Genomic DNA, 24,760 nt, shown 5'->3' with positions numbered 1-24,760 from the left:
CCTCTTTTTTTAAGATCTCACATCATGATCTCAACTTGAGGAGAATATTCATTTATTTACAGTGTTGTGCAAGTTCACACTTCACAAGAGCCAGCTCAAAGTTCAGTTCACACAGATTAAAATAGTTTTGCGATTCTGAAACCATTTTGAATCAGTTCAGTCCCAAAAAGGTATACCACAGTGTGTGTGTGTGTGTGTGTGGTGTGGTGTGTGCGTGTGTGTGCGTGCGTGCGTGCGTGCGTGCAAGGTAAAGAGCTCAAGTAATAAATTTGCCAGGCAGATATATTGGCCAATATGAGGATACTGCAGATACCGTATGTCAGTATTCATAACTAACAAAAAAAAGGGTGTGCAAAGCTTTTACTTTGCTTAAGGTCAAAATTATATATTTTGTAAAAATATTGAGCATCAAAATGTTCAAAATCAAAAATGTTGCTTTCTTGCAGAGCTTTAGATGTGAAGATCAATGCCTCTCATAACATAACTAACATGAGCATGTTCAAGCATGTTCAGGCACAACACTCTTCATTTGTCCAAGCACCAAGTGAAACGCATTCTAACAGTTACTATTATTTTTGTGTGTATTTTACCTTATAAACAGTCCCAAAGGCCCCAGAGCCAAGGATCTTGACCCTTTTGAGTTCTGTCTCTTTCAGGATGCGAAGCTGGGCTTGGTTGGGTGCTGTTCCACTGGGTGTTAAGGGTTCCACCAGCTAAAACACATCCAGTAACACAGAAGTCATTCAATCATTTGGTACAGTAACCCGAGCATGTAGAACACAAGCTCCCTACAATTAAATGAATTCATTTTTTCACGGGTCAATCAATCAATCAATCAGTCAAAATCTATTCATATAGCACTTTACAGCAACCAGCAGGTATCCAAAGTGATTAACATCAGAAACCAAGAGTAAAAACACATGCAATAAAAAAAGTGTACAATAGAAAAAGAGTGAAAATAGAAAACAGTAAAATCAGAAAAGATTACAAAGAAACAGACAAATGAAATTGTCACAGTACTGCTATGTATTAAAAGCTGGACTAAACAGTTACGTTTTAAGTTTGGACCTAAAATGAGCTACATCTGTAATAGTGCGAATATCAGGGGATAACTTGTTCCAGAGTCTCGGGGCAGCAACTGCAAAAGCCGGATCACCACACCGTTTACAATGGAGCTCGAAAGTTTGGGCAACCCAGCTAAAAATTTGTATTAATGTGCATAAAGAAGCCAAGAAAAGATGGGAAAATCTCCAAAAGGCATCAAATGACAGATTAGACATTCGTATAATATGTCATCAAAAGTTAGATTTTATTTCCATCATTTACGCTTTCAAAATAACAGAAAACAAATGATGATTGAGAACAATCCATGACCCTGTCTGGTCTCAGCTTTCCAAAGGGGGCGGTGCATGCTATAAACTCTTTAAAGTGCCCAAACTTTTGCAGACGCCAGTTTTTTGTTTTCTGTTATTTTGAAAGTGTAAATGATGGAAATAAAATCTAACTTTTTGTTACATATTATATGGATGTCTAATATGTTATTTGATGCCTTTTGGAAATTTTTCCATCTTTTCTTGGCTTCTTTATGCACATTAATACAAATTTTTACCTGGGGTGCCCAAACATTTGAGCCCCACTGTATACCTGGACCTTGGTGCTTCTAAAACTTGCTGATTTGAAGAACGCAATGACCGGTTGTGCTCCCACAAAGTTAAAATTTAAGACAAATACTCTGGGGCCAGACCATTTAATGCCTTGAAAACAAACAATAAAATCTTAAAATCTATTCTAAAATGCACAGGGAGGCAATGCAGAGTTTAGAGAACGGGATAGGTATGTATGTACCTATCCAAGATATGTATTTGTTAAAATGCGAGGAGCAGCATTTTGCACAAGTTGAAGACGTGAGATGGATGTCTGATTCAGACCAACATAGAGAGAATTACAGTACTCCAAACTTAAACTAATAAAAAGCATCAATAGCCTTTTCTGGGTCGCGCCAGCTTAGAAAAGGCTTAACTTTAGCCACTTATTGTTACCATTTTTGTATGTATAAATGCATTTCGTGTGCACTTATATCCTAGCTTATGTTGTAAACCTAAGAAGTGTTGATGAATTATGACTTTAACAAGTCTTGATTCATCATGGGACAATACAAAGAAATGGTTGAAATAACTGATATTGCATATTTAATAACCCCTTTCCCAGGAGATGGTGCCACCTAACGTGCCTCCAATCAGTAAAAAAGTACATTTTATTTTTACTATTGATAATATTCAATACTTACAAGACTGTTCCTTGAATTGATGGCAAAAAGGCTATTTCTAAAAACTATGACCTAATTTCCAGGAGTTAATATTGTAAAATCCAGCTCTTATCATAAAAACAATTACCATGGAGTTTCTCAAAATGTAAGTACAATTTGAATGCAGTATTTACTCTACCTAATCAAAGTGTTAATTTCTTTGAAACCTCTTAATCTTATCATGCATTTTTCTGCAAAATACCCAATAAGTAACTGCCCAGTACTTCATGTGACAGAAAAGGTTACAATGACATTTTTCCAACACATCCAAACCCTGGAGTACCATTACCATTTCAATATCACAAGTGAGAGACTTAACATGTGAACAGAAGAGGGGAATGGAGATAGGTGGATGAAGAGCGACAGAAAGAGGTGGGGGAGGTGGATAATTGCGGAGTCTGAAAAGGATTTGACACTTTTGTTGTCTCATTACTCCTCAAGTGGAGGAATGAACAGATTTAACAGCAAGAGCGGAAGAAAGATTACATGAGGGGAGGGAGGGAGGCTGTAGAGTGGGAGAGAAACTGTGGCAGAAACAACAACAAGACAGCGATGGAGAAGCAAGCGGCTGAATTAGTCAGAGGAAGCAAAAGCATAAGAGAGGGAGTGATATAAGGAGAATTAGAAAAAGAGTGGAAGATTAGAGAGGGAGGGCGGAGAGAGGAAAACAGAGAACGGGTGTAAATCAGCCAGGCTGTGGTCGGCAGCTTCTGTCCCTCTGGCTCATGGTTACCATTTGATTAAAAACAAAAGCCATTCTTCATTTAAATGAAATAACAAATCAGCTTTTGCAGGGTGGAACACACAAAAACACACGCACAAATAAACACACACAAGACAATACAGATGTCTTAAAAATGCCCAATCCCCCACCCACAAACCAAACACACACACACACCCACACACAGGTGCATGCTAGTCCACTGTGCATAGAGCTGTCCAGCATTGGTGTTGCTGTAACCGTTGATGCGGCTGTGTACACATTACAACACACTGGAGCTGTCCACCTTCTCCCTTTACAAGGCGGTGCTGAAACCAACTTGCTATGTTAATTTTACCACTTTACTGGCAACAGAAGGATAAGAAAGCATCAACGCATTAATAGCAGAAATTAATCATGATGCACTGTGAAAAGTGTTTTAGATGGTTTAGGCATCGTAGAATTGGTTAAAAGCAAAATTCTTCACATACACTAGAGCATTATTGTGTGGGTTTACAAGTGTGATACCACTGCAGTATTTTTCACCAAGCTCCACGGATGGCTCTGTAAATGTGTAGTTTCTTAATATTATTTTATTAAATACTTCCTTTTGAATTTAAATGCACCAGTTTTGGCAAATATCATTTAACGTTGTTTGCAGCCATTTCAACTTTTGCATCAACAAAGACAGAAGGCTCCTTCCTTGTGCTGTTTTTAACATTAGATTTATAATGTGATGTAAAAGGTGCCTGCCATAGGTCCACAGGTGAAGGAAGTGTAAGTATGATAATAAGCCATATCAATGCTATTTTGTCATTATAGAAGAAGATAGGCAAAGACACTTCCCTGACAGGCCTACTTGTGTGCTCTGAAGAGATAGAGAGAAAAAGCGGCAAAACCAGACCTTATTCTCACTATGGACACACAAGTGCATTAGATGATGCGCTCAAAGGAAGTGCTTTCTCCTCTTCTAATAGTATGGTCCCTTACTTCATCCAAACAGAAGTGTTCCCTTAAGTATACTATGGTAAAGCCAACACCTGAGCCTCTGAATTTCTGATACTTTCTCCACATCCGCAGTCTGAAAACCATGGGGACATGAAGTCTCATTCTCTTTTCTCTTTCTTATTTTGTACAGTATGTGCTATGAATGCGCCACACACACACACGCACACACACACACACACACACACACACACACACACCACACACACACACACACACCACACACATGCAACCCTTACTGAAAATAATGCACTTTTCTTTTCTACCCTTTTAGTAATTTCCTTTAAATTTCTTTTGACTTCCTATTTCTTTCGACTTCCTATTTCTTCACGCACACATTTTCAAGTCTGTAAAAACTAAGCTGTGGCAAAGTTATTAGGACAATATGATGAAATATTAAAGATTTAAACTGTTAGGAAAGTGCCACACAACTGTCACCGTCCTGCAGTCATCTGATCTCCCAGTGCTACAGGAAGCAGTTTCTCCCTTCTCAATTTTTTTACCTACTGCCCTGCTCACCTCTGTCTCCAGGAAGCGACGAAGGGCTCTCTTCTTCTTAATGTTCTTCCGGCGCACAGACACAGCTACGCCCAGCACCATGATCACCACCAAGAAGAGGCCGCCGATCACCCCTGCTGCAATCAGAGGAGTTCTGAAGTGGACAGGGAGAAGAAAGAGGAAAATGAATAGATTATGAAGACAGAAGAGCATTCAGGCAATGAGAAAGCATGAAACATTATCTCCGGGAAGAGAGAGATGATGACTGCCATGTGAAACCCTTTCACCTTCAGCTTTTGTCTGCATTTTCCACTAAGCTTCATCTGATAACAATATATACCTCCATGCCCTCTCATTAAAATCGATCAAAAACATGGAAATAACAATCAAAGTGAATTCTCAGCACCACGCTGTCATTTGAAATAAAGCCTTCCAATAAAAACAAACAAAAACAAACAAACAAACAAGAAAGTCCCCTAAACTGTTGAAATGAGTGGCAGGAGTAGGGTCCCCCCGTATTTGTTTTGCTGAAATTAAAGAACTTAATTTGAACACATTCAGCAGGCTTCATGAGAAGTAAATAACTCTGTGTCTCCCCCCTCTCTCTCTCTCTCTCTCTCTCTCTCAGGCTTGCACAGGAACTTATAATGTGTGATGGTAAAGGGACTTTGGGAAGTCACTACACTTGGTCAAGACATTTTTGTAGGGGTTGAATAAACATGACATATAGTGGTAAATAGTCAGGTTTAGAGGAAGCGCTGCTGCTAGGCACTTGTAAGCGTCTTCTGGTGTTAGCTTCATATTTAACAAATATAATCGAAAAAAATTATAATTATAAGTTTCTTGCACTCTTCAATAATAACATAAGAGGTCAACAAATAAGGTTGTCGCATATTGTAATCCACACGTCTACAATACCTTTTCACAGGTGTAAACAAAAACATTCTAAATGGACCCAAGTTGATTTCCTGTTACAGCGTATGTAAATGGTAGCCAGACGTTGTCATACTCAGATTCTAGTCAGAATTGAATACCAACCTCCCAACCTCAGATGTTGTGGGCGGGGCTAAGTTCGGCTGGCATCCAGTCTTTGTGAATCGCATCAACTGACAGGAAGTTAAGAAGGGGCAAGGCTGTTGCCTAGCAATGGAATTCCATTGAAAAGGTCTATGAATGTCTTTCCAACAGACTGGACTAACGGGTCCCCGAGTGATCAAGTGAAACATATGTATAGTATAATGTTCTCAAGAAAAAGGTCACCAAGCAAGCCACCTTTTCACATGGTTAGCGATGCATTGGACCACATTAAATGCAATGTTTCTTCACCATTACAACAATCCGAATCTAAAACCGCATGCACCAGGAGCCAATCAAGGGACATAGTGACATCAGACAACAGGCTGATGTGACCACTTTGAATTGTGAATTGGGAACGATACTTCTAAATGGGAATATGTTAGATGAGGTATTACTCGTCCGTTTTATCCAACTAAATATTACATGAGTAAGTGACAGGAAGTGATTAATCCAGCCTAATCAGATATACACACAATCCCTACATAAGATGCCAAGTGGAACGATGGCCTTTGAAGGCTTAGTATAATCATGTATTTCTGATAAGCCACATTCAATCCTGCTCAAAACCAATACCTCAAACCGGTAAGAGATTTACAAGATTTGTGACACCTCAGAGCAAGCAGATAAGCCTGGGGTTAGCTGGGTGTCTACTGCTGTATCCTAGCCACAGGTATCAGAAACCTGATAATGAACCTGGACTGATCTGTTCACCAGGTCATCTGATAGCTACATTTCCCCATCCGATGAAGTTACCCTTCATCCTGTTGGCAGTGTCCCAAATAGAAAAAGGTTAGATTAGGAGGAGATCTCTAGAAGGCGTTAATGTTTTCTTTGAAATTATAGATATCTTCTTCAGCATCTATTGGCTTCAGTAAAAGCTTCAAGACTGAATATGGATGAGTAAATACTTCCTTAAAGGTTAATAGTGTGTCTGTATGTATCTAACTGTATGGCTTCTTCTTCTGACACCTCCTGCTCTGGTGCTAAATGGACTACATGTGTGTACATTTTTTGATGGTCTGACTTTTAGGGCACACATTGTCTTTTACCATTGCATATCCTGTCCTGCACGACTCTGGTTTTTTTTGACAGCAGCGTTGTGCTAAATACCCACCAGTTGGTTTTGTAGTGTTGGCTGCTCAATCAATCAGTCTTGTATTTTTTTTAATCATCCCCCAAACGCCACCCAACAATTCTCAACACCACTTGATGCCAAACTGTTTCTTTTATGAAATCTTGAATCTATTTTCTGTTAACTGCAGAATTCTGTCTGCCTCCCCCCTTTCCTAATAGCCTCAGGACAAAAACTAAAGTGCTATCAATTTATCAAGAACCAGGCAAATTGCTTGTGCACATACAGACACAAACACAAGCATGCATTCTCAGAGAGGCATTAAGGACACTCACAGGGATCTTGGGCCTTAGAGCTAGCCATTAATCAAAGACTTTGCTTACTGTGATTTCTGTGTGTATGTGTGTGTGTGTGTGTGTGTGTGTGTGTGTGTGTGTGTGTGTGTGTGTGTGTGTGAGTGTGTATGTGTGTAGGGTGTTTCCATGAAAGGCAATACACAGATTTTTGTACCTGTCCATCCAGCCAATACAGTCTTGCAGTCTTGGTCCAATGCACCTATACAGTAAACAAATATAGGACAAGTAAACAAGCAACATTCATAGTTTGCCATGTGTCTGAGAATGATGAGACAGTGTAGAGAGTTGAGCAGTTGAACCCACAACAGTACATTGAATTTTCACATATGTTGTTTGCTTGATAAGGAAACCCATGTAATGGGCAGTGGACTTTAGCATGCCTTTGAGAGGTCACTCATGCTGACTTAAATTACGTTTTTTATACAGGCTTACTGCATTATCTCAGCCTTTGCACATTAGGGATATAATATTAGATAATTTATTTTTATCATTTAATATGTTCTAGGAAACACAATTTCCAATTACTCTTTAGATAAAAATACCACACTTTCTTTGTTAGGAGTGATGCACAGGATGTTTTTCTGTGGTAAGTGGTTTATAGCTGACTGTACAGTAACTTACAGTGACACTGATAGAAAAAGGGAATCTGTCCCGAAAAGAGTATGCATCGCAACAGTAAATCTGAGTGCATTCTAACTGAATGAAACTGCATTACTTTGTTTCTGTCAATATTTTTGATTTGCAAAACTATGGACTAGTCATATTCCTGACTACAAGCTAAGCCAGAATCTATTGACTTCTCTTATCTGTCCACTACACCCCTTTATTGCTGTCTGTTAAAACATAAAATGTGTGTGTGTGTTTATGTGTGTGTGTGTGTGTGTGTGTGTGTGTGTGTGTGTGTGTGTGTGTGTGTAGCATGTATGAGTCCCAACTATCTCCTAGAGGTTCATTTTCAGTGTGTCCACATGGGTGACAGATTACAGTTATATTGGCTTCTGATCCATAGCAAAGATTTCTGGTGGAAATGTTACCAGTCCTCCTGTGTTGTTAAATCTCTCATGTGTACTGTGCACTAGTTGTGTTTGACAGTCTTACTACTCACTCCAACATTGGAAGCTCTCCTTTTCACTGTTTAGAAGTAAGGGAAAGTGGTTTCATCCCTAACGCTTTCCTTTTTTGTCTCTCCCATTCCTTTCCCTCCCCCGGCTTATTATTTTTTTGAGAGGCGGATCTGCTCATGAAGTGTCAGCTTGTTTTTTTTTCATTTACGACTACATTGCTATGCTCGAGCGAGCTGGAGGCTGTCACTCAGAAGAGGAGAAATAACACACAAGGAAGTGACATAAACTCCCTGTGGAATTACAATATGACGTCTTACCAACCTTCGTTGAATATTACATTGAGCAATCAGTGGCTACCGAGCAGTGGAGAGTGGCAAGGTACTTCTCTGACACCACTCACTTTCATTGTTCCTATCTTCTCTCTCATTTCTTGCTTTTCCTCTCTAATCATCTCTTATCTTGCAAGATGTTGGATTATAGTTTTACGTTTGCAGGATGTGGATAGTGAAAAGAAATACATAACTGACTATGCTCTTACAGTATAAATGTACTATGTACATGAAAGCCAAATATAACTATAAATGAGGAGAGTCATTAAGAATACTCTGTTAGTAGTCACTCCAGAAAATGTCAGAGAGAACTTCATTGGGTGTCGTTGTGAAATAGATGGTACTGGAAGCTGGTCGATGTAGTGACAACTTGCAGGGCTAGTTAGGTAGCTACAGTGGCTGATGAGCTCAGCAGTACCATGGTGGTGTTATACAATGGCCAACCAAGCAATAAGTTAAAAGTTAATCAATAGACGCATTTGTACCATCAACTTCTGTCTCATGACTGACTGTAAACCATGCCTCTTTTGTGGTGCAGTTAGGACTCAAGCGGAGCAGAGTTATATAATTTGGTATAGTGTAGTACAGCTAGCATGTACATATACATTTTGGACTCTCCAGCTCTGTTTCATATATTAGCAGTGTCAATTGCTCTGTGGTGTAAACTTGCATGTCAGAGTTGTCAAAATTAACTAAAGCAAGCAGAAGCTGCAGACAAATTTACTTTAACTTACGACTAATTGTGGCAATGCTACTGATTTTGGTGTGAAATGTTGCTCATTTAAAAGCTGGAGCGACCATATCTAAAAGTTTGGAGTTAGGGTAAGGGCTATGTGTTATGTAATGACGTGTAAGAGTTAATGAAAGGATTTCTGTATTTATTTTGGTATAACCAAATAAGTTTTTGGAAAAGTACGATGAAGCATTATGCTAGTGCTGACAGCACACATAACATTTCAGTAACGCAACACAGAACTCCAACGTGTTACTGTACATTGAGCAACATTTGTCTTTTGGTTAATTGTACTCTTTTACTGTTATTATTCTTATTGATTTGTGTTGGAACTTATTTTAACATCAACCTTCAAATGGGACTAAAAATGTAATGTAAATTGGACACTAGCTATATTCTTACAGTGGGGCCAAAACGTATTTAGTCAGCCACTGATTGTGCAAGTTCTCCTACTTAGAAAGATAAGGTCTGCAATTTTCATCATAGGTACACTTCAACTATGAGAGACTAAATTAGGAAAAAAGAAAAAAAAAGAAAAAAGAAATCCAGGAAATCAAATTATAGGATTTTTAAAGAATTTATTTGTAAATTATTGTGGAAAATAAGTATTTGGTCAATAACAAAAGTTCAACTCGATACTTTGTAACATAATCGTTGTTGGCAATGACAGAGGTCAAACGTTTCCTGTAAGTCTTCACCAGGTTTGCACACACTGTAGCTGGTATTTTGGCCCATTCCTTCATGCAGAGCTCCTCTAGAGCAGTGTTGTTTTGGGGCTGTTGCTGGGCAACACAGACTTTCAACTCCCTCCACAAATTTTCTATGGGGTTGAGGTCTGGTGACTTGCTAGGCCACTCCAGGAACTTGAAATACTTTTTAACGGAGCCACTCCTTCGTTGCCAGAGCAATGTGTTTGGGATCATAGTCATGCTTGAAGACCCAGCCATACATCTTCAAGGCTCTCACTGATGGAAGGAGGTTTTAGCTTAAAATCTCACAACACATGGCCCCGTTCATTCTTCTCTTAACACGAATCAGTTTTCCTGTCCCCTTGCAGAAAAACAGCCCCAAAGCATGATGTTTCCTCCCCCATGCTTCATAGTAGGTTTGGTGTTTCTTGGGATGCAACTCTGCATTCTTTTTTTTACCAAAAAGTTCCATTTTGGGCCTGGACATGTACTGGCTTAAGCAGGGGGACACTCCTGGCACTGCGGGATTTGAGTCCCTCTTGGCGTAGTGTGTTACTGATGGTAGCCTTTGTTACTTTGGTCCCAGCTCTCTGCAGGTCATTCATCAGGTCCATAAGTGTAGTTTGGGGATTTTTCCTCACCATTCTCATGATCATTTTGACCCCACAGGATTAGATCTTGCGTGGAGCCCCAGATCAAGGGAGATTATCAATGGTCTTGAATGTTTTCCATTTTCTTACAATTGCTCCCACAGTCGATTTATTCACACCAACCTGCTTGCCTTTTGTAGATTCACTCTTTCACTTTTCCCTGCCTGGTGCAGGTCTACAACTTTCTTCCTGGTGTCCTTTGACAGCTCTTTGGTCGTGGCCATGGTTGAGTTTGGAGTCTGACTGTTTGAGGCTGTGGACAGGTGTCTTTTATAAAGATAACAAGTTCAAACAGGTGCCATTAATACAAGTAACAAGTGGAGGACAGAAGAGATTTTTAAAGAAGAAGTTACACGTCTGTGAGAGCCAGAAAACTTGCTTGTTTGTGATGACCAAATACTTTTTTTCCACCATAATTTACAAATAAATTCTTTAAAAATCCTACAATGTAATGTTTTTTTTTCTCATTTTGTCTCTCATAGTTGAAGTGTACCATGGTGAAAATTACAGACCACTCTCATCTTTCTAAGTAGGAGAACTTGCACAATCAGTAGCTGACTAAATACTTTTTGGCCCCACTGTGTATATTTACATAAATAATATGCACTGTCCCTATTTCAAATAAATAATTCTCAACACTGAAATTAACGATTAAAATCAATCTGCTAATGGATTTTTCTAATGATTAGTCATCATCCTGTAAAACCATCTAGGATGACACATGAAATGTAGAAATGTTCCACGTATTTTGGTTTTATCTGGCTGATAACCGTTTGGTTTCATTCATCTTTTATAGATTGAGGGAACCCCTTTCTGATGTATAATGGAATGACAGAATCTTTTGGGGACTAATGACCACTGAACCCAACACCTCTGACTAGTCCGTGTCCTGACTGTACTTACCCCTGGGTGCAGTTGGCATGGCAGGGATGGCATTCATTATTGGCTTCGGCGTACTTGAAGATGAAGCTGTTGGCCCCCTGCAGGCCATCGGGACACTTTTCAACACAATTAGGGCCGTCTTTAAAATGCAGGCATTTCACACAATGCTCTGGGCCCTATGGGAAGTGAGAAGAAAAAGCATTGTTTTTCAGAAGTGCACTTCAATTTTGATATATATATATATATATATATATATATATATATATATATATATATATACACATACACACACACACACAAGTGGGCTGCTAAGCTGCTATTTAAGTGACGATACTAACTGACAACTCTTATTTACTATTAATATTATGGAGAAGTATAAAGCTCTATTTGAGTTTAAGCTTTGCATTTCAGCACAATTCCAGCACTACCAATAAAGGAAGATTTGGATAGAAAAAAACACAAGGATTTTACTAGGTAAATTTGCAGTTAGTGGCAGGTGACACAATTTCCTGCAAACTTTTCATGACAGGTGGGTTTGGAGACAGAAAAGAACAGGTAAAAACTGGTTTACTTATCACTGGTGAGTCCAGCTTTTTCTCAGAGATGTGTAGGTTTTATTTTCAAGATTTAATTCCCAAACTTCCTGTGTGGAGAGGATATACTCTGTCTATACCTGACATCCTGAAGCCGGGCATAATGGACAAATCTGTGGTGTCACCATGAGATGAAATATCAGCTGAAGCCTCAGTTTGTAATGTAGACTGATTGGCGGGTTTATTTCTACATCAATAACTTGCCAAGTGCAGGTTTCTTAGCAGCTTTATAGATTCAAGTCTTGTGGTTGTGTAGCATTGAAAGCTTGAGAGCAAAATAAAGATAACAGGGAGCAAAAGACAGAAGGTGAAAAGTAAAAAGTACTGTAGAGTAATAAGGGAAAGTGAGGAAGAGAGGGAGTGGACATGGATGCAGGATAACACGGTGAAAGGGAGAGGCAGTAAGAGCCCGAGAGATATAGTTTGAATAAGAGAGAGAGAAAGAGGGACAGAAGGGAGGGAGCAGACGAGACACATAAAGCAGTGTGAGCAGAGCAGACAGATAATAACCATCGCTCACAGCACACACAATGACCATAACAATCCGCCTAGAACAGGATTTATGGAGCTAATATAGGTGAGGGAGGTGGTAGGGGAGGAGAGGAAGAGAGGCAAAGAGCTCATCCAGACAGGACGCGTATAATCAACAGGCCTAAAGAACATCTAATTGACAAACAACACACACACAAACACACACACGTGGTGGAAAAAGTATACAGAGCCTTTACTTATGTAAAAGTACCAGAGCTCACTGTAAAATTACTCCATTACATGGCAAAATTTCTGAATTCAAATTGTAAAGTATTAGCTACAAAATGTACTTGTATCAAAACTAAAAGTACTCGTTCTGCAATAAAACTTCCCCTGTGACTGATATTTAATTTAATTTATACTTTTTATTGATTCCCAGAGGGTAAATGACATATTTTTCACTCTGTTTTTAGAACACACTACACACAGGCCTGAAATGTGTTTGATATATGTATTAGGGCTGTAACGATATGAAAAAATAAAACCAAAATCGCCACTCAGACCCCTTCCAACTCCCAGCGTTGTCCTTCTCGTCCAGATCCAGTGCTACCACATCTTTAACTTACTAGTAGGCCTTTTGGTGCCTTATTCCTGTTTTGTCTGGTAAATTTAGCTAACTGTACAGACGGCTAAAAGCGAAAGAGGGGGCACCGGTAACGCTAAGGTGTAACGTTATGAGTGGCTGCTGTTCTGATTTGGGTCTGTTCCCCGACGATTCAGTAAACTGCCGTTAGCGTCCTTAGCACCGGAGTTAAATGCTAACCGGGCTGGCTGCTAGCTGGCTGGGGGCTGACTGTGGAATAGATGTGTTGTCAGCTCTCATCCAGACTGAAGCCTCGCAGCGCCGGGAGACTGAGCCAGAAGACAGGGGTGTGCTCGTTAGCTAAATTACCATTAGATTAGTTGTCTATCTATACAGTTAACGTAACTGATGAATTTGTGGGTTAGCCCATTGTTGTTAACCGTGGTCAAAACAATCATACTAAAAATAACTGGGCGTGTTGGACGATGTCATAATCTTATGTTACCCATCAAGAATTTCATTAGCTACTTGTCAACCAGAACCTTTACAGTAGGCACCAAAGCACTGTTCCGCTTTGTTCCCCCTACAGGTTGGGAGGGGAATTGTTACCAATATTCTTACGTCTCAACGAGTTAATGAACCACTGAAACGTTTTTGGAAACATTATTTTAAGGTAATAGAATCTTTGTGTTGGATTGATCAACAATGAAATCAATCAATATCAAGAAATAAGGTATCTGTTGTATTATTTTGTTGCAAACTGGGATGTAATCAATGACAAAACAATGCCATGTGGTAGAAAAAAAGTTGTATTACAAGTGGAGGAGTGTGTGAGTGCTTGTTCATACATAACCAGAAGTAGTTTCTGTGCATGGGCTTGCATACTGTGCATGTGTGTGCGTGTATGAGTGTGTTATGCTAATGCATCTGTATGCGCTTTTTTGTAGCTTGTGTGTGTGTGTGTGTGTGAACATGCATTCAGCCCAGTGTAATTATACAAATTGAAAGTCTTGTTACTTTCACTGGCTTTAGGGTTAAGCCTGGCTCTTCACTTTTATGAGTGTCTTTTCACCCGTGGCTATTGATGTTTATGTTTATGTTTATGTGTGTGTGTGTGTGTGTGTGCGTGTGTGTGCGTGTGTGTGTGTGTGTGTGTGTGTGTGTGTGTTTGTCCAATAGCCCCATCACATCAGCAAGTTAAACTATGTGACAGAGCACACAAAAAGTGGTTGGTCCAGCAGGGCATAGGGACATCCAAAAAGTGACAGGGATACACAGTGTCGTGACTAAAGTACCATGCTGTAAATTTACAATCGGTCTGCCTGTGGTAAAGTTTGGGAGTGACGTTGTTGGGTAGGTGAGTGTAAATACATATTTATATCTATTCTATCTCTCTTCCTTCTATTTCATACACAAAAACCAGCATCTCAGGCGGATTGCCAATTTATCTTTACGGTGTCAGAGCTTATAGTCAAGACCTTTAACAGGCAGCCACATAAAAGGCTTTTCAAGGCATGATCAGGTACACCAAGATTTACTATATATTTTACTATGATATAAATGCAGAGGCAGAGTCCTCATGTTCTGCTGTATATCAGCCATAGTCCTTTAAATATACTCCCACACTATACTACAAAATCATTTTAAGAATTAATGATGAGTTGGTGAGATAAAAAGGAAGATAGAAGGGAGAGAAAGAAGAAATGAAACAGTGGAACGAATAGGAGAGAGATGGATGTAGTAGCGCCAAGGGCTGCACAATATGAGAAAAAAATCTAATTGCAATCATTTTGACTGAAATTGTGATGTGACTTACCATACTGGAGGGAATAATAATTTTTGTATCATTATTCTCATTGAATAATATAAAAAATAAATATAAAATGATTATAGCGTGATTTCCGCAACCTATACAATACAAGGATGTTTTCTTTAGTCCATAGGTTAGGATGTGTAGGCCTGGACGTCTCTGCAGCACCACAATACTTCATTCAGTCTGGTATGACACATATTTCGCCATTAACAAATATTGCATCCCACCTGCGATTTTGATCAAATTGATTAAAAATATATATAGCCACTCCCGCAGATTCAAATGTATTCTAATTAGATACCATATGTCTTTTGTACATTCTCAAACATTTTGGTGTGAGTTACCTTTCTCACACACATAGACCATTTACCAAAAACTATAGGATTATTTTACGAGATATAGTGTTTACAGAAGATTGAAGACAACAGACTCATTACTGGTGAACAGTCAGTTAGGAGTCTTCAGTACCATTTGTGAAAAGTAAGCAAGCTCCAATCTTTCAGTAAGGACACCGTAATAGATGTGCTTGCTGGATATAGAATTATGATGTATTACTAATCAACAGCAACTAATCCAGATCTACCATTATCACCTATTCTGTCCATAACATAGCCGTAATTCATGGTTATAGTCATATCTCCAATCTTTCTCCTCAGAGGGCATTAGGCCTATCAAATCATCGTGTGTAAACCTTAATGTAATTGCCATGTGCTCTGTGGCCAGAGCATGATTGCTGTAATCTTCTTGTGGTGTAACAGGTTACCTTGGGACATTCCCATTATACACAGCTTGAGTCACATACGCGCGCGCACGCACACACACACACACACACACACACACACACACACACACACACACACACACACACACACACTCAAACAAGCTGTACTGATGTAAGTAATGAATGTCTGAGATTTTAAGGTACAAGTATATGAAAATTACAGTATGCAAAAATAAGGATATATCAAAACAGTTGCTGAAAGTGATGTTTAAAGTCATATACAGGTATATAAATAATCTAACCTCTTATATAAGACATTTAGGTAATTAAATGAAGAATCCATTAGCGCTACAATAGGAATGTCACATTAGCCTCTTTTATATTGCATTTGCTCTAATTAACTTGTTGAGCCATATCTGCTAATGAAAATCATTACTTTGATTGCAGTATGTTTTTTTCTATTTTTTGTCCCTCAAACTGCTGAAAGTAAGCAAGGTATGTGCATTGTTTTATCCTCTTTATAGCACCCACCTACCCATCACTTGTCTAAGAAGCCAAGCAAAGGGTTGTGAGGTATCAAGCGAACAGCCAAGTTAATCAAACCAACAATCCTCCTCCAACGACAACAACAAACACACTATATTCAAGCCAACAACCAACTTTGGCATTGTCTACCCATGTTTGTACACTCAGACACTAACACTCCAGTAGTTTTGGGAAAACAACTACTTCTAAACTATAGTGGGCAAACTGACAAGGTTGTGATGGGACACAAAATAACCCTTCTGGCTTGCATCTGTCGCAAAACATCCCTCTCTATCAAACGGCAAAATAAGATTTTAAGAGAAAGCCCAGGGTCAGGGGCCTCATGTAGCTGTGGGTGTAGTGTGCAGGACAGAAATGAAGGTCAGGGATTTTCTTTTCCACTCTGGCATTTTTTCTAATGTGCAGCTGCTACCAAACAATCTTTCAAAGAGCGCCTACAGTAACAGAGTACAAATGCCTTTTGGAAAAGAAAGAAAGAAAGAAAAAAAAAAGCCTGTCCTACAATATAGTTTTTATAGTTAACATGTATTAAATACATGCAAATTAGTATGCAAAACAATGCTGATTTTAGCCCAAACAATCAGTTTTACCTTTGACTTGGAACATGAGACATGATCGATAGCACAGCTGAAAGGCACACTTTGACTGCTAATACAATAATTAATCATAGTCTCAGATGACCGCAAGGAATGTCTGCAGCTCCAAGTCATTTAGATTGTGCTGAGTGAAGCAATGCTCTGGCCTTATATACTTTTCATTTGGGGGCTCAACACTGAAAACAACAAGTTAACACTTTCAGCTCATTCTGCTTTTAATTCAATTCAACAGGTTTTAGACGTTTTGGTAGGATTTGGTGACACTATGAAACATAATATTAAAATGGCAGAAACAAAAAGGGATTTAGTTAGTTAGTGTTTACTTGTGGAATAAAATAGATAATTAGGGGAAAATAGACTCTAAACTGGGGAATGGGTAATTTATTGTTTTCTAGTTCAATGTGTTTTATCTGGTACTATTGATATATTTCTTTTTTTTTACCCTTAGAAGGGCTCTATGTGTTTGCATGTTGTAAAAAACTGTTCATCGTTTTTACATATTATGCCTGGGATCCTTTTGTCTTTCTATATCCATAAATAAACAAAAAAATAGTTGCATAGTTTACATAATTCATTATTTTTTAAGATAGTTTTTTGGGCATTTTAGGCCTTAATAGCTATAGGACAGCTTAGACAGGAAAGGGGGCGAGAGAGGGGGGATGATATGCAGCAAAGGGACGCAGGTTGGAGTCAAACCTGTGGCCGCTGCGTTGAGGACAATACCTCTATATATGGGCACCCGCTCTACCAGGTGAGCTAACCAGGGGAGCTAACCAGGAGCTCGGTTGGCTTCCTTTTACCTTGCTTTTCTAACTTACATTAGCCTTGGATACATAGCTTCTAGCTGTAAAACAGATGACACTGCAGTTCATCTTTCAATGATGGAATAATGCCATCATTTTTGTTTAATTTGAATGATATTTAATTAAATGTAATGAATAAAAGCAAACATAAACTACTCAAACAGCAGTCCTCTTACATTAAGCTGGCAGACGTGAGATAAATACATAATTCAGTTATACTATTGTTGTCTATAGGAGCAAGCTTACCGGACCGCTGCAGGTCAAAGAGTCATCGTCAGCTCGCTCACACTGGCCGTCACACTCCACACACACAGATCCGTTGGCATACTCTCGGATATCCCTGAGAGGGAGGAAAGGGATGGAGAGAGGGATTAGGAGGATAAAGAATAAACAGTGATATAGGTAAAAGAGACAAGATAGGGAGCAAAACATTTTTTGTGAAATCAAACAATAACACAGCTTTGTGTCCTTAGCCAATAAAGATGTTGCATGAGTCCATTTAGCAAAATGTCATGAACAATCATTACTACATTTGGACAAAATCACATCAAAGCTTCATGCTTTCTGTTAATAAGTGGAAGTACATTTTATTACACATAAATCATCAAATTCAGTGGAATCCCATTCTGGAAAACTTGGGCAAAAAACAAAAAACAATGGCATCTGTTGAATTCCTACTAAATAAGAATTCTAATGTCAATGTCACATTTTTGTGTTCCACAACAATCTCTTCAAATGCTTCCTTTTTGCTGAACACGACTTCGGAAATTATCCTTTTCAATCAATAATGTCTGAATCTGAACATGTTCATAATACCATTTCCAGAGCAAAGATGGCAGATGGAGGGATTGAGAGAGAATTATATTATTATTAGTGGATGATTTGTCTGTTTCTATATGCTAGCATGACCATTGCATCTTACAATGATTACTTTGGACATAAAGGTCAGTAGATCGTAACATCATTAGGAACTATCTCTTAACACCACACCACACCAACACACACACACACACACACACACACACACCACCACACACACACACACACACACCACACACACACACAACACACACACACACACACACACACACACACACAACACACACAGTAATTACACTGAAATTCCTGCAGGGGGTTGAGGCAGTTGAAAGGTGCAGTACCTGCGAGGGTTCAAATATCAATTAAATTAAGTGCCTTGTTATTCAATTTCTAAAATCCCCTTACAATAGTAGAACACCAGAGTGGCCTTGAAAAGTCATTAAATGTGACCACAGTGTGGCTGAGTTGGCACTTTGCCTTTGTCACCACAGGACGAGGAGAATTACTTTGGGTACTTCTCTTTTGGCCAGTGAGGGAAAACAGAATGTTCCATCTCAGCACTGGGAGAAAAAAAATGCCGTTGGCCCAGTGGGATCTAAATCAAATTAGTATTAATTATGCTTCATCTGGCCTTCATAAAAACTTCAAGGAGGCAGGGGAGGTAAGCCTTTGTCTGGGTGTGTGCTGGTTAAAATAATAAAGGCTGCAGTGTAGCTGGAAGATATCACTGACACTAAAGTCCTATAGGCTATTGCATGATATTATGCTGTGTTCTATATTTCTGTAATTTCTGTCTGTAAAGGGACAAAGATGCAAAAACACATTTGCCGTGAGTAATACACCTTGGACACCATGGATTGGATGCAGATATAACATTCATTTCAAATGGCTTTTGGAAGTAATACGTACTGCCAAACCTGTATGTTCATAGTCTGGCTATCACCAAAAATTTAGACCAAAGCCAAGCTCAATAGATTTGAGATTGAGCATTGGTCTGCTGAGTCTGCTCTGTATTTTCTCTGCACAAGGGGCGTGACCAACAGGCATAGTTCAAATGACTCTGTATGCAATTGGATAGTCCATCAACCAATCAGACCAACGATCTGGGTGACGCAGAAACGACAGCGGCATCAATGAGTTGCTGCGATTAGGTGGCGTTTGGTGGCCGCTTTGTTGAATGTAAACAAGAAGCTGCTTGGTCGCTTCTCTATCATCATCGTTTTAAACCGCCAATAACGAGGCAGGTAGATAAGCCAGTTTGTGATTGGTTCCCGCAAAGTTGTGTACTGAAGCAGGAGAATTAAACGTGCAGGTTTCCAGATCAGCTGTAGGGCAAAATCAAATTGCAGGCAGAGTGGCGGGGTTTACCCAGTCTAGTATGTTCACACAAACAAATAAAATTGCATTTTAAGGATTTTGAACAATAACGTCCAAATGGTTTTGACTTCGTGAACATTTTCAACAACCATTTAGGCAATTCAAGTTCCTCGTCGTCGAGCTGCTGTCTGGCAGCATGCAAATACATTTTAGATTACCCACAAAGGTTAAATTCAAACAAAATAAAACTGCTGTTACATTTTAAACATATAAGTCTCCTTGTGGTGGAGCAAGCAGTGTATATTACACTTAGTCCTCAAGTTCTTTAGTCCTCCAAGATTTTCTCCAAAATAACACCTGATGTTAAGTAAGTTCTGCATACCGTCATGCTACCCTTGTTAAGGTAGATTTGCTACACTTCTACTGCCTAAAAACATGGAAATAAAGGTGCTGCAACAACAACTTGAGCTACAGGGCAACTTGAAGATTGGATTAGACAAGGAAATGCTGAGCATATACAAAATAAAGGCACGCACAATGATAAAATATTTTAAGAGTGACTCATGAGACACACAGCTCAGAGGGTAAAGGGTTGGGGTTGCATTCAGTAAAGTGTTTTATTTGGGAGATGATGTGCTGGTAACGCTAACAGGGTGGGTAGTGCTGACGTGCAGGTGGACAGGTAGGCAGGGCGTGGCCCCGTGCGCAAGCAGTGACTGTGACACGCAGTGACACGCCTAGCCCCCCTGCCCTAATGGCACCTTCTGGTTCTCCTGATTCCTCTCCAATGTGGCCACCAATGGTTTGTTATCAAATAAGGACTCAAAAGGACTTAAAAGCATCTTTTCAGTAATTCTGCAAGGCAAAAAAAAAAAAAATCTAAAATGTTATAAGAAAAATTCACTGAGGGAGTTGGAGTTGTCACTGTTTTGTAATGACAGGATAGCATCAGGCTATACCTCCTTTTTTGAAACTCTGCAGGAGTGCCTTTAAAACAATACTTATGTATTGTAACTTCAGATTCTATGAGTATAGGCATAGCCCTCTAAGAGCTGTTGCTATTGGGTTTATCCCTCGCGCACGCGCAGTCCTAAAGGTTTCTTTCGTGCCCTTGTGCCCTGCACTGGCCCCTCTTACATCTGCAGTTACTGTATATCACAGCTGCGAGACCAGAGATCTGCTCCCAACATCAGCCTTTTTCTTCCAAAAATGTTAGTAAAGCAGAAGTCTTCACTTACAGTACATCTATGTTTTTGTGTTTATCTATAGATTGCTGTTGGAACTAGACACAGATATTCCTACTAACAGAGGACAAAAGTAAGCCTTCAGCTTGGTTATGAAATCGTGTGTCATTTATGGCATTCTCACCCAAAGATGATCTTCTTCTGCTGTTTCTATTTTTCTCCCTAAGTTAGCCATAGAATAGAAGCTACTAATTTCTTCGATACTAATGTCTGCTGGTATCAATACAAGGTAAGCCTGAGTATTTTAAGTGTTGGAAAGTATTCAGGCTGATCTGAAATAAACCAGACACTGAAAAAAAAGACTAGCAGTTTTCATCCCCACCTTGAATTTTCTTTTGACATGTAAGCCAATTTGAAAAAAGAATGTAATTTCATCATAACCTAGAAAAAAAAACACAATCGATGACAGCAGGAGCTATTTGATTTTATGGTTTGCTTTATTTTGTGAGCATCATAGAGAAAAAGATCAGGACCCTAGCTAAATTAAGAGGTGTACATCTTCTTTTTTACAATTTGGGTAAACCTTAAATGTAATAAGGACCTCTAAGGACATTAAGAGGACAACACACTGTGTAATCTAACACTCAGGAGTGTATATGCATGCAAATGCATAACTCACCCTTCGTAGAGGTTGCAGGTATCCACACAGGTTCGTCCACGGCTGAAGTATCTGCAGGAGAGGCATTGGTCTGGGCCAGGACCCCAACAACCTGCGTCTGAACACAGCGGGTCACACACCATCCGCGCCTTGGCTGCTCAATGCAAACATACACAAAAAATAGTAAGAAAGTAAGAAAGAGAGTAAAACAACCAAGGATTACATCAGTATAGAATGCAGGTGTGCTTTCATGACTCAGCGCAGAGGGTAAACCCTGATCTATCCCATATAGCTGGATATAAAATCACACCATGTAGTCACATTATTTATGCAAAGACACAGGGCTAGATCCATATCCAAGTTGCGAGGGTTGATTTTTTTTCCACATGATTTCTCTGCCTCCAGAGAGCAACTGTTTAATTGCGGTGGTCTATGAAAGGTGTGTTTTTGTAGGGATGACTCTCTGAAACAATGACAGGAGTAATGACAGCAAGAGAGAAATAGGTGCAGAGCTCAAAGAGGTGCTAAAGGATTAGGCTATTTCTATTTAGTGAAGAAATATGTTAAACATGAGCAGTCACACAATAATTACCCTAATGGAGGAACTGAAAGAAGACCTAGTTCCTCCCACAAATACTCCCATTCCATCCCGGCAACAGTTTTTAAAATATTACATTAGCCCATTTCAGTCCCGGACAGTAATGGCTCGCCAATGTGAGTGTATATACTGTATGTTTTGTATTGATATAAATTGTCTATTAATGCATTGTGTGTGTATAGTACATTGTGATATGGCTCGGTGTGGAGCTAGCAAAGGAGAGAGCTGTCCTGCTTCATTATAAAACTACTGAGCCAGCAGTGACGAAGCACTGGTGGGACCTACAGCAGAAAGCACCTGCAGATGTCATGCAGATTTAAAAAAAAGAAAGAAATGTCCCTAGAACTTTATAGTCTGGAAATATTTGAAGGTTTTTGTTTTAAAAGGCTCATGTGTGTAGTGTGTGTGTGTGTGTGTGTGTGTGTGTGTGTGTGTGTGTGTGTGTGTGTGTGTGTATATATATATATATATATATATATATATATATATATATATTCCAGTAGCTGCTTTCAACGCACAAATCCATAGCTGCACATAGACAGTACAAACAGGTATTTTTTCTCCCCGCTGTTTTAAATAGTCATGTAAAAACATTATAAAAGCGCCTATTCACAGCGAACAGTTTGTACTTTGCTCTCTCTTTATCTGCCTCGCTGTTTATAGTACCAACAGATCTAGGCCATCACATCTACTCTACTTCCATTATTTTCTTGTGTCTGGATCTCTTATCTCTCTCTCTCGTCCCCCTTCAGCACTTATTCCTACAAAGGTTGCTAGATCTGAGAGTATTACAGTGACAAAATGAGAGTATTGAAGTAACATGGTGGCAGCACTGCAGATACACTCAGAATTTTTATCATTCAATCTACTGTACGTCTAACATGATTTCCCCCTTGTCAGTGGATCTTAAAACAGACTCTTCTCTTCTCCATAGCTATAAACATGGTTAAGAAGAGGACTCTGCTGTTTCTGAGGTTGTGGCCACATGTAAGTCAGGGGCTATGCCTCAGTGTCAGCTATAGCAATTTTCAAACTACCTAAATTCATATTTTTTTTAATAAGACAAAAGGATGCAGATACATGGAGAAAAAACGGAAATTAAGTGTTGCTTTTGAGGGAAGAGGATGAAAGTGTTGCCTTTCACAAGATACAAAACCACCTCTGTTGGGCTTCTAGCGCCGTAGGTAAACTGACCAGGCAGAGGGAAAGATGAAGAGAGAGAGGAATGATGGGTGCTAAAAAAGGAAGTAAACACGGGAAGAGGAGAGGTTGGATGGATTTTTAACTATACAGCACTTGCAAGATCAAAAAGATACCAACATCAGATGTTTCTGTAATGGGTGGAAAACAAAAGCCCATGGGGCCGAGATGTCAGGTGCTTTTTGGAGTCCTGTGGGAGACAGGAGAACATGCTATAATGATTATGAAATAGAGAAAGAAAGAAACAAAGAAAGAACGTAAGCACCTGTTAATATTCAAAGGGTTGTTGGGAGAAGTGTAATTGGAACTCAAGTTTTGCCTTCAGTTTCCTGCATCCTTTTCTTTTGTTTCAAAGACAGGCATTAAAAGCAAAGCAGGGCAGCTATTGAAAAAGCTAAAGAGGCAGCTGAGGAAATTATCCTTGACCCTGTGCAACATGTGGCAAAACATTGGCATTGATAATATTTATTTTTCATTTTCACCTTCGCTGTAATGTGGAATTATGTTGACTTAGGCGGAAATAGTTAGAATAATACATAATTTCAAAAATATCAAATCACTCTGGGATGTTTTGAAAACTGTTGACAAGACCAATAAATGTAGCAAGGAGATTGTTCTTCGCATGGTTTAAAATACCCATAGAAATCCTTAAAAACTCAAAATACAATTATGGAGTCATCATTAGAAACTTTGAGTCCGGTGATGTTATCAATTACATTTATACATTACAAGAGCACCTTAACCACCACTGATTTGCCAAAATGTGATCACATCTTTTAATTTGAAAGTGGACTGTATTTACTTCCAGTATTTCTTGCAGATTTTTTACTAAAATTCTGCTCCAAGTTGTGTCCCCTTGTATGGGGACAATGTGAAGCACCTGCTATTTTCAATAGACCTTTTTTACTGCAGACTTTGACTTGTCTCAGTAAAAAGCACAAGTGTTACTAATAACATCTATGATGGCTATGATCTATAGAGGATACTTCATACGGACTAAATAAGAATGCTCTTTACTGTTAGCTTAAATCTCTCTTCTTATAACACTCAGCAATGGTCTTCCTAAAGGTAAGTTCAATTTACTTAAAAGGTGTTTGCAATCATTTTGACATTCATTAGATATATGCTAAGTATGAAGATACTAATATGATGATAATATGATAATATGATAAAGGTGTAATTTGTCCTGACCCAAAATATGCCGCAGAGCTAACAGGAGAGTCAGGAAGATGTCACTTAAGATTGGCATGCCCATCCAAGTCCGAGAAGAGCTCTAATCAGCCAAATAAAATTAAATAATTTATGCTTACCGTGTGTGTATATTTGGAAGATTTAAGACATTGCTGAGAATGCTATGGTTACGAAACAGTCCTCTCTGGGTTGGGTTATTCTGCAGATAGCACTTTTGTGGATAAAAATAACAGTGCACTTTGCTATACCAAGATTTGACATTTTGAAGAAGTGTGTGAAGGAAACAAAATCCATTTCTCCAACGTTT

The 24,760-nt window shown here is 39.1% G+C and overlaps 1 protein-coding gene across 1 annotated transcript in view; it reads right to left on the bottom strand.

The window, feature by feature from the left end:
* The window catches only part of erbb4b (erb-b2 receptor tyrosine kinase 4b), a 104,360-nt gene that overhangs the window by 56,719 nt on the left and 22,881 nt on the right, over nt 1-24,760 (bottom strand). The window contains exons 8-13 of the mRNA XM_032529960.1: nt 21,486-21,618; nt 17,733-17,826; nt 11,382-11,536; nt 7,168-7,212; nt 4,530-4,662; nt 591-713 (exon numbers count right to left, since the gene is read on the bottom strand). Coding sequence (XP_032385851.1) covers nt 591-713; nt 4,530-4,662; nt 7,168-7,212; nt 11,382-11,536; nt 17,733-17,826; nt 21,486-21,618 — 683 coding nt within the window. The remainder of the gene's footprint in view (nt 1-590; nt 714-4,529; nt 4,663-7,167; nt 7,213-11,381; nt 11,537-17,732; nt 17,827-21,485; nt 21,619-24,760) is intronic.

This window comes from Etheostoma spectabile, chromosome 11, assembly GCF_008692095.1.
Source record: "Etheostoma spectabile isolate EspeVRDwgs_2016 chromosome 11, UIUC_Espe_1.0, whole genome shotgun sequence".
NCBI lineage: Eukaryota > Metazoa > Chordata > Actinopteri > Perciformes > Percidae > Etheostoma > Etheostoma spectabile.
The sequence above is the reverse complement of the archived record's forward strand: the minus strand, read 5'-3'. Positions and strand labels throughout refer to the sequence as shown.